This window comes from Zootoca vivipara, chromosome 9 (genome assembly GCF_965207765.1).
Source record: "Zootoca vivipara chromosome 9, rZooViv2.hap1.1, whole genome shotgun sequence".
In the NCBI taxonomy this organism is placed as follows: domain Eukaryota; kingdom Metazoa; phylum Chordata; class Lepidosauria; order Squamata; family Lacertidae; genus Zootoca; species Zootoca vivipara.
Window position 1 is genome coordinate 18,307,773 of NC_142592.1, and position 13,609 is coordinate 18,321,381.

The window sequence follows — 13,609 nt, forward strand, 5'->3', positions numbered from 1 at the left end:
AATAACCTGCATCTATATTTGCCTACAAAAATTGATCCAGTAAAAAGGCATTGCATTTTTGCAGCTGAATAGATTCTGTGTTTCTCCCTCTGGAGGCAACACAGCACGAGAAAAGTGTATCCATTCTGCAGCACCATCTAGTGACAAGAAAGCAAAAAAGTTATAAGCAAGAGTTATAAGTATTTCTTCAGAATACACAGGGATTCAGAGTTGTTGATATATTGGATATTTGTGTGCCGAACAGAGACAGGATCAATTCTGTTCGCTTCAATGGTCCAACAGAATACGCATTTGGCTTGTTCACCCAAACATCCTTGGATATAATTTGTGTTATCATATGCCAGAGAGACAGTACACAATACATTTGTTTTATTGACATATTGCACACAATAGCATCATGAAACTTGCTTGCAATTAAATTCACTTTCTATTTATTTTTTCCAGACCTAGCCGCTTAGTACCTTTTTGTATTACCTGATAGCAACCTGAATGGCAGGCGTTGTAGCTTGTTACATACAAAGTGTGGGTTAAGTTTTCCAGTTATACAAATACATACAATTGCAACAATCCAGCAAATGCTAATCACAGCTATGGACTGCTTTGCACACAGGCCTCTGTGTATATGATGTACCCACACTTGAGTTGGGCAAGTGAGTCACTTGTACCTGTGTCCACACACACACAAATGCATAGCACACAGAATGTAAAGTGTGATATGAGTTCAATATCCTGTTTCCAGCACTGGGCTTTGTGAAGTCCATAAGCAAGACAGAAAGGAAATTACCCTCTTCCACTATTGATCCTCCACTGGCATTCAATAGTAGACTGGCAATGGATCTAGAGGTTCCAAATAGCTATGACTAATATAATTCCATAGCCTCCCCCGTGAATTTGTCCCATCCCTTGGAAAGCCACCATGCCTTGCATCGGTGAGTTCCACAGATTAACAGCATTACATAAAGAAGTACTTCCTTTAGTCTCACCATTCACAGCACACTTGCATCTATGTCGCACTTTCTGTGTAGGGGGGACATACAGTGGTACCTCTACTTACGAATTTAATGCGTTCCGAACGCACATTTTTAAGTCGAAAAAAATTGTAAGTTGAATCCCATAGGAATGCATTGGGAGAAAAAATTCATAAGTCGAAGCAACCCTATCTAAAAATTCATAAGTAGAAAAAATCCTATCTAAACCGCATCCAAGATGGCGGACGGAGCTCCATTTGTAAGTAGAAAAATTCGTAAGTATAGTTATTTGTAAGTAGAGGTACCACTGTACCTAGTTCACACATGCAGCCCTGGCGTGCAGATTTGCTCTTAAGTACCACTGAAATAACTGGAACTAAAATGGATAATGCATTGCCTTCCATAGGCCTCCCATACAACTGAAGCCGTGCATGGACATAATTTCTGTGCTGTTGGCAGTGTAAAATCGTTCCCTGACACGCATGTACTTTTTTTTTCTACCGCGCTTAGTATGTCTTCAATCTGGATTCAAGCTATACCTGGGAAATGGAATTCTCCTTTAAAAAAGATGTATGTACAGCAATTGGAAATGCCCATTGACCAGTGCCAACGTCAAGAGAAAATACAACAAAATAGTAGTGCAAAACTATCCCCCTGCCTAAGCCCTGCCATGTAAGGATCATGTTACTAATTTTTAAAAAACTATTTTAATTAAACGGACCACATTAGCCTTCTTTAGCAACACAGTTCAAATCTCCTTGGTTTTGAAACAAGCAGGGGTTTTGCCCTACAACAGGGGCAATGCCAGTATCTTCTTTCAGGCCTCGCTGAGAGTGGCTAATCCAGGGTCCCTCAAGACCTAGAACTAGATCTGATCTGCTATGAAACAAAAGCTCCACATCTCCTTCATTACATATGCCCAATGTTCCACCTACTGCAACAGGACTGGGTCTAAACCGACTGTAGGAGGAAAAAGCTCTGAAAAGGTTAGAGCCTCACATTCTTTTCAATACAATGTTCACATTGTATATTAAAATTAAGACAACAAGAAAGCAAAGCAGCAGTTGAAACATTTGTGGAGATACTGCCCATACTCCAATTTTTTCCCCTAAAACACATAGTAAATTCAAGCTAAAAAATATTTTTTGTTGTTCAAATATATAACAGTTATTTGTATACAAATATAGTCTTCATGATATACGATTCCTCTTAAAATACAGGATTTTCTTAATAAGCAAATCTCTCCCATCTCTGAATAAAGATATTAAATAAATAGTCCAAGGAAGGTCCAGTCAACTGCAAAACGGAACTGTATAAAAGAAGATCACTACAAAAGTCAAGTTATCTTTCATCCTTGCAGAGGAACTGTAATTTTCATTTAAAAAATACCAGTTGAAAAAATGTCCGCCCCCCCCCCAATCAACCTCAATAAGATTGCTAGAATAAGTTTGGAAGATTTCATTTGAAGTGTAAAAATTCCCATTGTCATCTTTACCTAGACATTTTGTGTCCTAACCAGTTGTGTTCATCATGATCTGCATATTCTAAACTGTGGCTTTCCCCTTTTCTCACTCACTGAAAAGCAACCATTCTGGAGAATATTGCTTTTCCTTGACTTTTTATTTTAGAAAGTGCTCGGCATATGGACAGGCCATTGTTTACACTTGAACCTACAGTTCGTGTGCTTAGCTTCCGCTGACTTCAGGTCTAAGGGAGTCAACTGCTTATTGCATATAGTGAGTCTAATATAAATGAGATTCTTTTTTTCCTTTTAAAATGCATAATCCCCTCACCTACTTACATGCAATGTCAGGTTCATAAATGCTTGAAAATCTACTGAAATATAGTTGGTCTAAAGGTGCCTATGTTTGCCCATTGTCTGGGGCAATATTATAATTCTATTTAATGCAACTGACAAAATGCCCACTGATTTTCACTAGAGTGGCTTGATTCAAATAAATACAACTTAAGTAACTGGTTTCGATTCAACTTTCTAATTCATCTATGTTCTGAACAAGCATGGATGTTTCATAAAAAAGTAATTTGTTTTTCAACTAAATAGATTGAACCTCTGTACTGTGTAAAAGAATGAACCCAAACATCTGGCCATGTTTCCATATCTTTTCCACCACAGAATTTAGGAGAAACTGTGAAATTCTTCCGGTTTGGTGCTGTCATTCTCCCACAACTATAGCAGTTTTGCAAACCAACCAACACTGACTTGAAACGCCCAGCACTTTCCAGAACAAAAGCATGGTAATTGCTGTGTTCTTCCAGACACAGAAAATAAATGTCTCTGCTGTTTAGTTGACAGCCTAAATGTTTATAATTTGTGTAATAATAAATATAATTCATGACCTGAATTTGTAGCTCTTGACCTCAAACTACCTCAAAATGCATTTTTCAAAACCCTGGATTGTTGTTGTTTTTTACACAGAAAAGCAGGCTTTTCACTGTGTTTCGTAGTGAGCTATGGATTCAGTTTTGAAAGATGAGTGTAGACTTTGATATGCTTGTTATGACATTCACATTACTTTTAAAGAGGCAGCTAGTACAGCTGAAATGTTTGGATATTTTGATTATCCATCCTGATAAAAGATCTTTTGTATGTGTACAAGAAGCAGAAGAGATGGGGGCAGCTTCGGGGGGGGGGGCGGGATACTGCCTAATGCACCAATCCTTCATAACCAAATTGACCCTTGGAATGAAGTTTTTTTGCACAGATATATATACATATTCATGTGTTTGCTTTTGCACTTCTTTTAGTGGCAATTTTCAACAATGCCCTGTTCTGACATTTTCCCAGAATGCTTCCTGTTAAATTGTTACAAGATAGCACCTTGATAAATTTTCACAACCGGGTTTCTTGCACTTCTTCTTCGGTTTCTTCTTGCAAGGCACTTATTTTAGGCCTGGACATCCGTTTGCTTGAGTTCCTGGGATGCACCGGGAAGAGTCTGACACGATCTGAATGGCTGATGGCTTGACGGAAAGAATTCTTTTCGCTGAGCAGCTTCTGGATGGATTCGTATTGTGTGACTTTGTTCTCTTCTATCACCTAGTTAAGAAGAAGTTGGGTACAATACAGTTATAAAAGAGCAACACTTGGCTTGCGAAGGGTTATTTTGAAGCCAATAACGTAATTACATGACTGAATTATGGTTAGTAATTGAATTATCTTCTCCATTTACATTCCACCCTTTGTGTTCCCATGGAATCTTACATTTAATAATAATAATAATAATTTATTATTTATACCCCGCCCATCTGGTCAGGTTCCTCCAGCCACTCTGGGCGGCTTCCAACAAAATATTAAAATACAAAAATCCATCAAACATTAAAAGCTTCCCTAAACAGGGCTGCCTTGAGATGCCTTCTAAAGGTCTGGTAGTTGTTGTTCTCTTTGACCTCTGGTGGGAGGGCATTCCACAGGGTGGGTGCCACTACCGAGAATGCCCTCTGCCTGGTTCCCTGTAACTTGGCTTCTCGTAGCGAGGGAACCACCAGAAGGCCCTCGACGCTGGACCTCAGTGTCCGGGCAGAACGATGGGGGAGGAGACGCTCCTTCAGGTATACTGGACCGAGGCCGTTTAGGGCTTTAAAGGTCAGCACCAACACTTTGAATTGTGCTCGGAAACATACTGGGAGCCAATGTAGGTCTTTCAGGACCGGTGTTATGTGGTCTCGGCGGCCGCTCCCAGTCACCAGTCTAGCTCCCAGTCACCAGTTTAGACATTGCCCAGAGCCAAATAATCTTAACTTCAGATATACAGTAGGGCAGATCTACACTCATGGTTTTTAACACTAAAAGGGAATGGTTCTGATAACCATATTGCCATATGTTTTTTTTCAACATTAATAATGCGTCATTAAAATGTGCCACCAGAGGGTGCTGCAGAGCAACCCCCTTCCAGACACAAGGTAGACCTTGTGGAAAGGAAGTGAAAGAAACCAATTGGGACTTTTCCTGTCTTGAAGTTTATGGACGATATTTTTAATAAGTGAGAGTAGCTAGCTACAGCCATAGTCAGGGTGTTTTGTGTTTTTTTCAGGGAGACCTCATAGGAACTCAGTTCCGGCACTTCTCAGGTGGGCGCCATTGCCATTCTAAGAGAATGAGGGAGGTCTTCACAGTGAGTTACACCACCTCTTTTTCTAGAAAAATAGCACTGGTACAGTTACTTCAGGCATACTCAGGATATTTCCAAGGGCCAACACAGTGGGCAGCATTCCACTAACTTGTTTTGTCAGCACAATAACTTTTGTATGCATTGAGGTAGGAAGGCGCTGCCAGCTATTATACCTCGCTGGCCGCCCATATATACGTGCAGCCAATGCCTTTTCAGCCAATTTGAATTACAGCAGCTGGCAGGAACTTGAGCCAGCTACCCAGGCGGCCAAGGGGAATTCCCTCAATGGCCACTTGGCCATGTGTGTTCTGTTTTCATTGCCTGGGCATGGTGACCGGGAGCAAGGATCCGCAACAACCACGCACCCAGTGGAAGGGGTAAGCGCGCATTGTATGCACAATAAAATGTCCTACTCCTCTCCTCTGTCCCTCTCCACCCACACGCTAAATCTATTCCAGGAGTTTCCACTGAACAAGCAATGTGTTGGATAATGCCCAGTATTTACATTGTTCAGCTCTGTTCATTAACAGATCCATTGCATGATATAAGGCATTCCATTTATTTGCATTTCACTAGGTAGACTGCCTTGTGCAGCTGCTCAGTGAAGATGATATAATATGAAAAGAATAATTTTTGCACCCTTCCTTCCTTCCCCCTCCCCACCAAAAAAAGAGTTCACGTCACAAGAAATGAGGGGCAATAATGGGGAAATATCATTGAAACTTGGAAAACGTTTACCATTTTTTAAAAAAGTGTCTACCTGGGAAGCTCTTTTATGTGCATGAGTAAGAGAAAGAAAATGCTGCTGTGAAAAATGTTGCATGAAACAGTCTGTACTGTTGTTGACTTATGTGTTCTCGATATCAGAATTGAGAAGTAAAACTGTAAATTATGTATTAGACAGTTGTGTCCAGGACAGTTCGTACTTTGATACAGAACTTGGCATTTCCTTCTTCATATCTCCCTTTTATAGAAGTGAAAGAATTTGGAAGATGAGCAGTATCAAGCCAGCTACTATTGGCATTCAAAGTGGTGATCGGTTTCCTTCTGAGACTCCAGAATCACAGCTAGGTTGTGATTCTAACATAACTTGCTAGGTTCTTTTAAAAAATCCGCCCTGCTTTATAAGGAAGGAGAAAATACCTTAGCATAGCATACTTTGCTCTCCAAATATTGTCTATATTTATTTAATGCTTTTATAGGCTACCTCCTGCCACAAGGTGACCTAAAGCAGTTTACATAGAGGAATCAAAACAATATAAAGGAAAATCCCAAAATACAGTTTAAACCAGGCAATAAAACAATTATGAGCAACAAAACTAGTAACAGCAACTCAAGTATCAATAAGCATCTTGTTTGAAATACTCTTAACTATTTGCCCTTTGGTATGATTGTATTGATTATTCAGAGGGGAGGGGGATACCTACAGTACATTGTGCATTTCCATAAGTAAGTGTTATGGGATAGCACAGAAAGCAAACATTGTGCTATCAAAGAATTCTTCTGGAAAATGTGTATTTCTGGATTAAGCTCAAAAACTAGACTATATTTTAGGAAGTGTGACTAGCAGTGTCGTTACATGTGCTTTGTAAACAGCCATTTCATGCAAATAATAATAATTAAGCACATATAATTTACACCTGTTAGAACATTGTGTTGGTTGGGATACTAAAGATCGCACATATCCATTATGTCTTTGGGGCAGAACATCCAAACCCAGCTTGTGATATTGCAGGGCCTGTTGTTCTAATGAAAGAAGTCAAGAACACCACTGGACATGCTCCAAGCCCTTACTCATGCCTAAAAGTAGCTATTTGGATTGACGTCGGACATAACGCCTAATTCTTGAAAGGCACTCACCAAATATCGCTGGCATTCCAGTAGTGCTTCTAGCCTGTGTTCTGAGAGTATTACTGTGCAGTTTGCAAAAGCCTGCTTGAGAGTCTTTTTAATGACTTGGAAAGTCCTGAAAGGTAAATGAGTTTTAATATGCAGAAGAGTGCAATATAAACTTTTGGTTACATGCAGTTGACACTTTTACAGTATTTGCTAGGCTTTTTACAGCATTACAATAGAGAAGTTTCAGTTCAGATGAAATGTCAGCATGACAGACACTTCCTGGCAACAACCGGTTGCTACAGTGACTACTCTTGCAATGCGACTAATGAAGTAGTTGCTCGGTATTTCGTTCCGAAGTAACTGCTTTCATTCGCTTCTTGCCTTGACCAGACACGGTTGGGAAAAGGTCATATCTGCTGCAGGAAACCAGAAGGGGTATGCTAAACCACCTTGATAGTGATTTCCTCTCCCAAGGCAACCCCAAGAATGACCAGGATGGTGAGGGTTCCTATAAGGAATAGTTAAAAGTGGCAGGGATGTTTATTCTGGAGAAGAGTCATGATTGTTGTCTTCAGAGAACTGCAACACTTCCCTCACTGCAAGAAGTAAAAGGACAGGGAACCAGGCAGAGGGCCTTCTCAGTAGTGGCACCTGCCCTGTGGAATGCCCTCCCATCAGATGCCAAGGAGATAAATAACTATACAACTTGTAGAAGACATATGAAGGCAGCCCTGTATAGAAAAATTGTTTAAATGTTTGATGTGCTATTATGCTTTTATATTTGCTTTATTATGCTTTTATATTTATATTTTTATATATGCTTATAATTTGTTGTTGTTGTTGTTGTTAACACAAAAAATGGGAGTGGAGCTTTCTCTGTTGTTCTAAAGGGCAGGACTAGCACCAATGGGTGGAAATGCCTAGGAAAAAGATTTTGGCTAAATGTTAGGAGAATCTACCCAATGGAGCAAGCCATTTAAAAGTGGGATAGACTGCCTCAAAAGGTGGTGAGTTCGCTTTCACTGGAAGTATTTCAGCAGAGGTCAGATGGCAAATATAAAACAAGGAGAATTATTATTATTAACAGAATAATGTTTTCTTCTATTCCAGTATGAAAACAACTGGACAAAATCTTTGTCTCGTACTTACTTAGGATCAAGATGAGCACTTGGTTCATCCAGAAGAAGAATTTTAGCTTTGCTGAGAATTGATCTGGCAAGACACATTAATTGTTTATGTCCATGGCTGAGGACACAGCCACCATCCAGAAGGACAAAATCAAGCTTGCCTGGAAATTGCTCTATTACAGATTTCAGTCCAACCTGAAGGAGATAAGAATAGGGTTGGGAGGCGGGGAGAGATAAGCATTCTGTTTCACACAAATTGGTTTTCTTTCTTGCAAAAGTTATCACTATTTGGCCTTAATCCACAGCACTAGGAGACCCACATGATAAAGGGTGCAGACAATTTCCTTCTCAAATAACATCCTCCTATGTCACATGATAAAATGATTTTGGAAATGGACTTTGAAAAGTTTGGTGTGTTAGCCAGGTTGCGTGGCTTAGGGACATCTCCTAAACAATGACTTCTAGGTTACAAATGCTACAGATTATAGCCACAGAACACAGAGATGCCATCTCAGGAACAGTCAGAAAACAAAGGAGTGCTCTGAACTCTTCCCTTTGATAGTTTAATAGGTTCAGTTCAGAATAAACAGTAATATATACTTAAGGCCTAGAGATCCAGCAGAAACGGTGAGTTTATGTTGAAATCTATTTAATCTGTGAGTAATAGTAATGATATTTACGCCATCACATAATTTAGATCATCACAACAATTGTTCCTTCCTAATAGGAAACACTGATTATAATTTGAAACCTGCTTGAACAGTCAAGGTAGGCATGGCACAGCATTTAATTCAGCCAATTAACCACACTTGCACTAGATAAAACCTCTAAATGTGTGTGTCATCCATTTCCCACAACTGGTCATCTGGAACAAATGGTCGCCATTTTTAAATGTCCACTGTGGTCAGTGGGCCTTATCAGAATTTCAATTAGACACAAAGGGGATCACACCCGCGTAATGGAGAGCATCACAAATTTATAGGTTAGTAAAAAGTATCTTTTGACGTACTATAGGGACACACATTTTACGAGCTTCAATTAATAGCCAAGCTTCTCTTTTTTAAAAAGACCTAACATTCACATTCAGCAACACTCTCGCTTACAGTATACTGTTTTCGGCACCCACCAAAATCCTTTGTTTCAGCAAGTCTATCCAGACACATAATTTAGCTATGTATAGTTGCTTCTAATATTTTCTGATGTTATCTGTGAATTACGGATAATTATTTCAGGTACACAAAGGGGAGATTTATTTTACTAAGCGATTTATAAATAAAATTAGTAGAAACAGACACCTGCGTTGATTGCAAATATAAGCATACTTGACAGCCAAATTCAAAGTTGGAAAATTTGACAGCCAAATTCAAAGTTGGAAAAAGTTGGAAAATTAATTGGATTTAATCTAAAGTGTCCATACTGACAATTTTTCATGTTATCTGCTGCTCTTCCTAAGATACATAGCTTGTAGTATTTTCATTACATCACACGCTCTGTCTCAGTGACAGCTATACTTACAGGGTTTATTCCTCCATGCTTGTAATCTATTTTCAAAACAGGTACAAAGATTGGGATAGTGCCATTTATTAATAGCGCTGCACTCTAAATAAATAGTGATACGCTCTTCTCTTCCAGTAGGTATATCTGATCTCTGTGTTACTAAATAACTCTCCTCCTCTACCAAAACTTCCCCTGCCCAGGACACCCCTGTAAATGGTTGACAGAAACGAAGCCCAAATTTCAAAAATAAACCAACCAATCAAGACAAATCTTTAAAGGTTTGTAGATTAGATTTGTTGTACAGGGTGAGTCTTTTAAAATGTATACATGTATACAGAGTACACATGTTCCATTGGGCCTCTTTTAAAAGACTCACCCTGTATATTCCTTTGCACTCCTTAAGATGATAGGAATTATGTTTTTTTAAAAAAAACTGTTAATATTTTAAATACAGTGAATCACTATCTGATTTATATATTCCTGTGGAAAAGAATTCAGCTGCTTCTCTCCCTCTCTCTCTCCATATGTGTGTGTGTGTGTAAAGCATATCTTCAGAAGTGCTTCAGTAAATAGATTTTCTATCTTCTTTTGAGGTTTGCCTCACTTGTGACCCACATTTTCAATCATTTATTAAAACATATTTAAAAGCAGTGCTGTGCTACAACATCTTAACGGCAGGCATCCAACTAGATGCTTTGGCAAAAAGAAGTGTTTGTGCAAATGATGAACGAGCTTGAAAAGAAAAAGAAAAAATGTTGTGAAACTGCAAATGAAGGCTATGAGGTAATACTAAGAAGACGTGGTATGAACAGTTATGGAAGCAAAACACACACAAAAATATAAGAGGGGGCAAAACAATGCTGGAAGACATGGCCTTGTCTAATTTAAATCAAAGAGTTATTGTGAATTAACATATATATATATATATATATATATATATATATATATATATATATATATATATACTGTATGTAATAGTTCAATCATCCTCTTTAAACAATGGGCTCTGTGATCTATGATCCCTCAGACGTGGTTCAAGGAAACATTGGATCTCCCTCTTTAAAGACGGGGTGAAAGATCCACCTGCCACTCCAGAAACTTCCAGAGCACTTGCCTTCCCAATATCTGTGCTCTGAAAAGGAGTGGGCCAAGTGCCAGACTGGGGGAAGGCATGGAGCCAGTTTTCCAACGTATCTCCAAACCACGGAGAAGAGTATGCCAACCCTGTAGTTCGCATTCTCTACTGCCCTTCTACTGAGAGAGAAATGGCCTTATGTCAAAGGGATGATTCTGGGGCATATTCTGTGTCCCCTTTGGGACAATCTACTCCGCGATCTCCTACTGCTGTTTACCCTGTATGTGGTAGGATCCTGTAGGAGTGTTAGTGAGACTTTGCAAGGAAGTGGCCTAGTACTGTACAGAAAATCAGGACCCTGGCCAGCTCCCCGTGGAGGCAACTCCAAGCAAGCTCCCACTGGGTAGTAAGAGTGGAAAATGCATGTGGCCTTGGGGAAACGTTTGGACAGAACTGAGGAAGGCACAGCCTTGAACCTGCTTTCAAGCAGATGCTACAAGGAAATCTTTCTTGAAAAAGGCTAGACGTATTCTGGGGTGAATGGGAGGATCACTGGCCATTCTCTAATCTAAGTCTCAGTCCTGTTTGTAATTACAACCTACTGACAGACTAGTACCCAGCCAAATGAAAAAAAATTGGATAACCACTAGCATTTGGGGGAGTGGCATCCTGGTTATGGAACAGACTTCTTGGAAAGGTTTACTTCGCTCCATTTTTATTATCTTTTCACTACCAGTTGAATACTATTCTTATCCATCCACTATTTCATAATTAATGTTAGTTTTACACTGAGTTTTATACTGTGTTTCAGTTTTTAAAAAAACCAATTTATTACTGTTTTTTATAATGGTTCTACAGTATATTGTATTTTAAGGTTGTGCTGTTTTATATCATTGTCTTGTGGGTTGCCCAGACAACTTCTGTTATGGAAGGAAGCATATATTTCTGCTTCCTTACCAGATCAACAAATGAATGCAATTGCATATGATTACAAAGTTTTAAGTACTGTAGCTTTAAAAATGCACAAGACAGACTTACTAAATGGAAACGAACAACAAATATCTGCAGTTGTCTACACCACACTTTTCTTAATGAGACTGCAATTTCTCTAGGAGTAGGGAAATGTCTGATATGCAACATCTTATCAAATGGGAGTAACAAAGTTATTGGGCCAGGGTGCATTCTGGCTTGTGACATCTTGGCTGGATCTAGACACATCAAAGAAGCGATTCAGTTAAACGTGTTGTAGACTTTGTATGAGAAATTGGGTTGGCAAAAACGGGACTGCACAGCGCCATCTGGTGTCACAATGTTATAATGCATATACTGTACAACACATATAAAGTGCTTTTTCTTTGCCAATGTAGCTGAGTCCTTTGTCAAGCCTTGACCACTTGGGAATTATATTGCTCTCCCTGAAAACATAACTAACAAAGATGGGCATTCCTACCTCCTCAGCAACTTTCCATAGTTCTTCATCAGTCCACTGTCCATAAGGATCCAAGTTCTTTCGAAAAGATCCAGAAAATATGAACACTTTCTGTGGAAGTAGAACAAAACAAATTTTTTAAAAATATGTTAGCAGAATTTATGTGGAAGAGCTAAGGCTATGGCTGATAAAAACAGCTATTTTCTGTTCCTCTTCAAACATGACAAACATCCTATTCCCTTTTAAATGTGTTAGTGGGAGCAGGTGGGAGATGGGTGTTGTTTTGCTTTGTTTTTGATATGTACTTTTTTAAAAAAAATTAATGTAGTGAACGACCCTGAGATCTACAGACGATGGGCGGTATCCAAATATAATAAACAAGCAAACACATAAATAAACCACATTTTCTTTTTCAGCAGGAGCTCTCCTTACACTTCTTGACATTGTTGTTGTTGTTGTTGTTGTTGTTGTTGTTGTTAATATGCCACCAATCTGAGCTCTTGGGTGGCTCCCAACAAAATATCGTAAAATATAGTAAAAACACAACATCAAACACTAAGAACTTCTCTGAAGATGGCTACCTTTAGCTGTCTTTCAAAAATCACATAGCTGTTTATCTGTTTGACATCTGCTGGGAGGGCATTCCACAGGGCAGGTGCCACTACTAAAAAGTCCTCTGCCTGGTTCCCTGTAACCTCACTTCTCACAATGAGGGATCCACTTCATCGCACCAAATCATATCCTTGTCTCTATTTACTTTCCCTGATCTTTTTTGCCTTTGCCAGGACCCCATCCAAACAGCAAGTACTGCTCAAAATTGCCCCAAACTATCTTGTTCCATAATACAGGTAGTGGAAACTGTGGCTCCAAATATTGCCGGAATTCAGCTCCCAGCAGTCCCAGCCAGGAAGGCCAATGGTCAGTAATGATGGGACCTGGAGTTTGGCAACATCTGGAAGGTGACGAGTCCCTGCCCCTGAAATAAGGGAAGCAAAACACTTATTCAGCTCCTGCCTAATAGCAAGAACGTGGTAGGCTTTCTGTGAGGAAAGTGGTAACAATAATCCATTAGTGCAGGAGTCTTGCACAACTGAAGTTACGGTGTGCATTTTGTCTGTTTGCTCCTTTCTGTTTCCTGTCACGGTAGCTAAGGAAGTAGAGGATACGCATTTTTGTATTCTAATTTTATGCTTGATTTTCCCACATCCTGCTCCTAATTCCTACTGAAGCCAGCGAGATTGTTGTCTGTCAATGAAGCTAAAGCTGTTTCCCCTCTCCCCCCCCCCCGCCGTTTCTCCCATGGTGAGAAATGGACACCTCTTAGTCACACACAGGAAACTGTGTCTTGAGGGGGGGGGGGAACGACACAGTCCAAATTCAATATTTGCTTAATCTCTTTAAGCATTCAAACAGTGTGAGAGACTTTGTATCACTCTTGACAGGAATGATTTATTCCGCTTCAGATGACAGTAACTCTTTCACAACTGCTCTGAGAAGGTGAGGAGAATGTGACACTTTCTGCGTCACCGAAGGCCCTTGGCAGA

The 13,609-nt window shown here is 39.6% G+C and overlaps 1 protein-coding gene across 5 annotated transcripts in view; it reads right to left on the reverse strand.

Moving 5' to 3' along the window:
- CFTR (CF transmembrane conductance regulator) overlaps positions 1–13,609 on the reverse strand; it is a 98,242-nt gene continuing 84,633 nt past the window's right edge. For 3 of the 5 annotated variants that reach the window (XM_060279580.2, XM_035127373.3, XM_035127374.3), the window contains 4 exons: positions 12,087–12,176; positions 8,087–8,259; positions 6,959–7,064; positions 348–4,026 (listed from right to left, as the gene is read on the reverse strand). In XM_060279580.2, coding sequence (XP_060135563.1) covers positions 3,820–4,026; positions 6,959–7,064; positions 8,087–8,259; positions 12,087–12,176 — 576 coding nt within the window. In that variant the 3' untranslated portion in view covers positions 348–3,819. Of the gene's footprint in view, positions 138–347; positions 4,027–6,958; positions 7,065–8,086; positions 8,260–12,086; positions 12,177–13,609 lie in introns of those variants that run through there. The other 2 variants (XM_088676503.1, XM_088676502.1) reach the window with 2 other exon arrangements.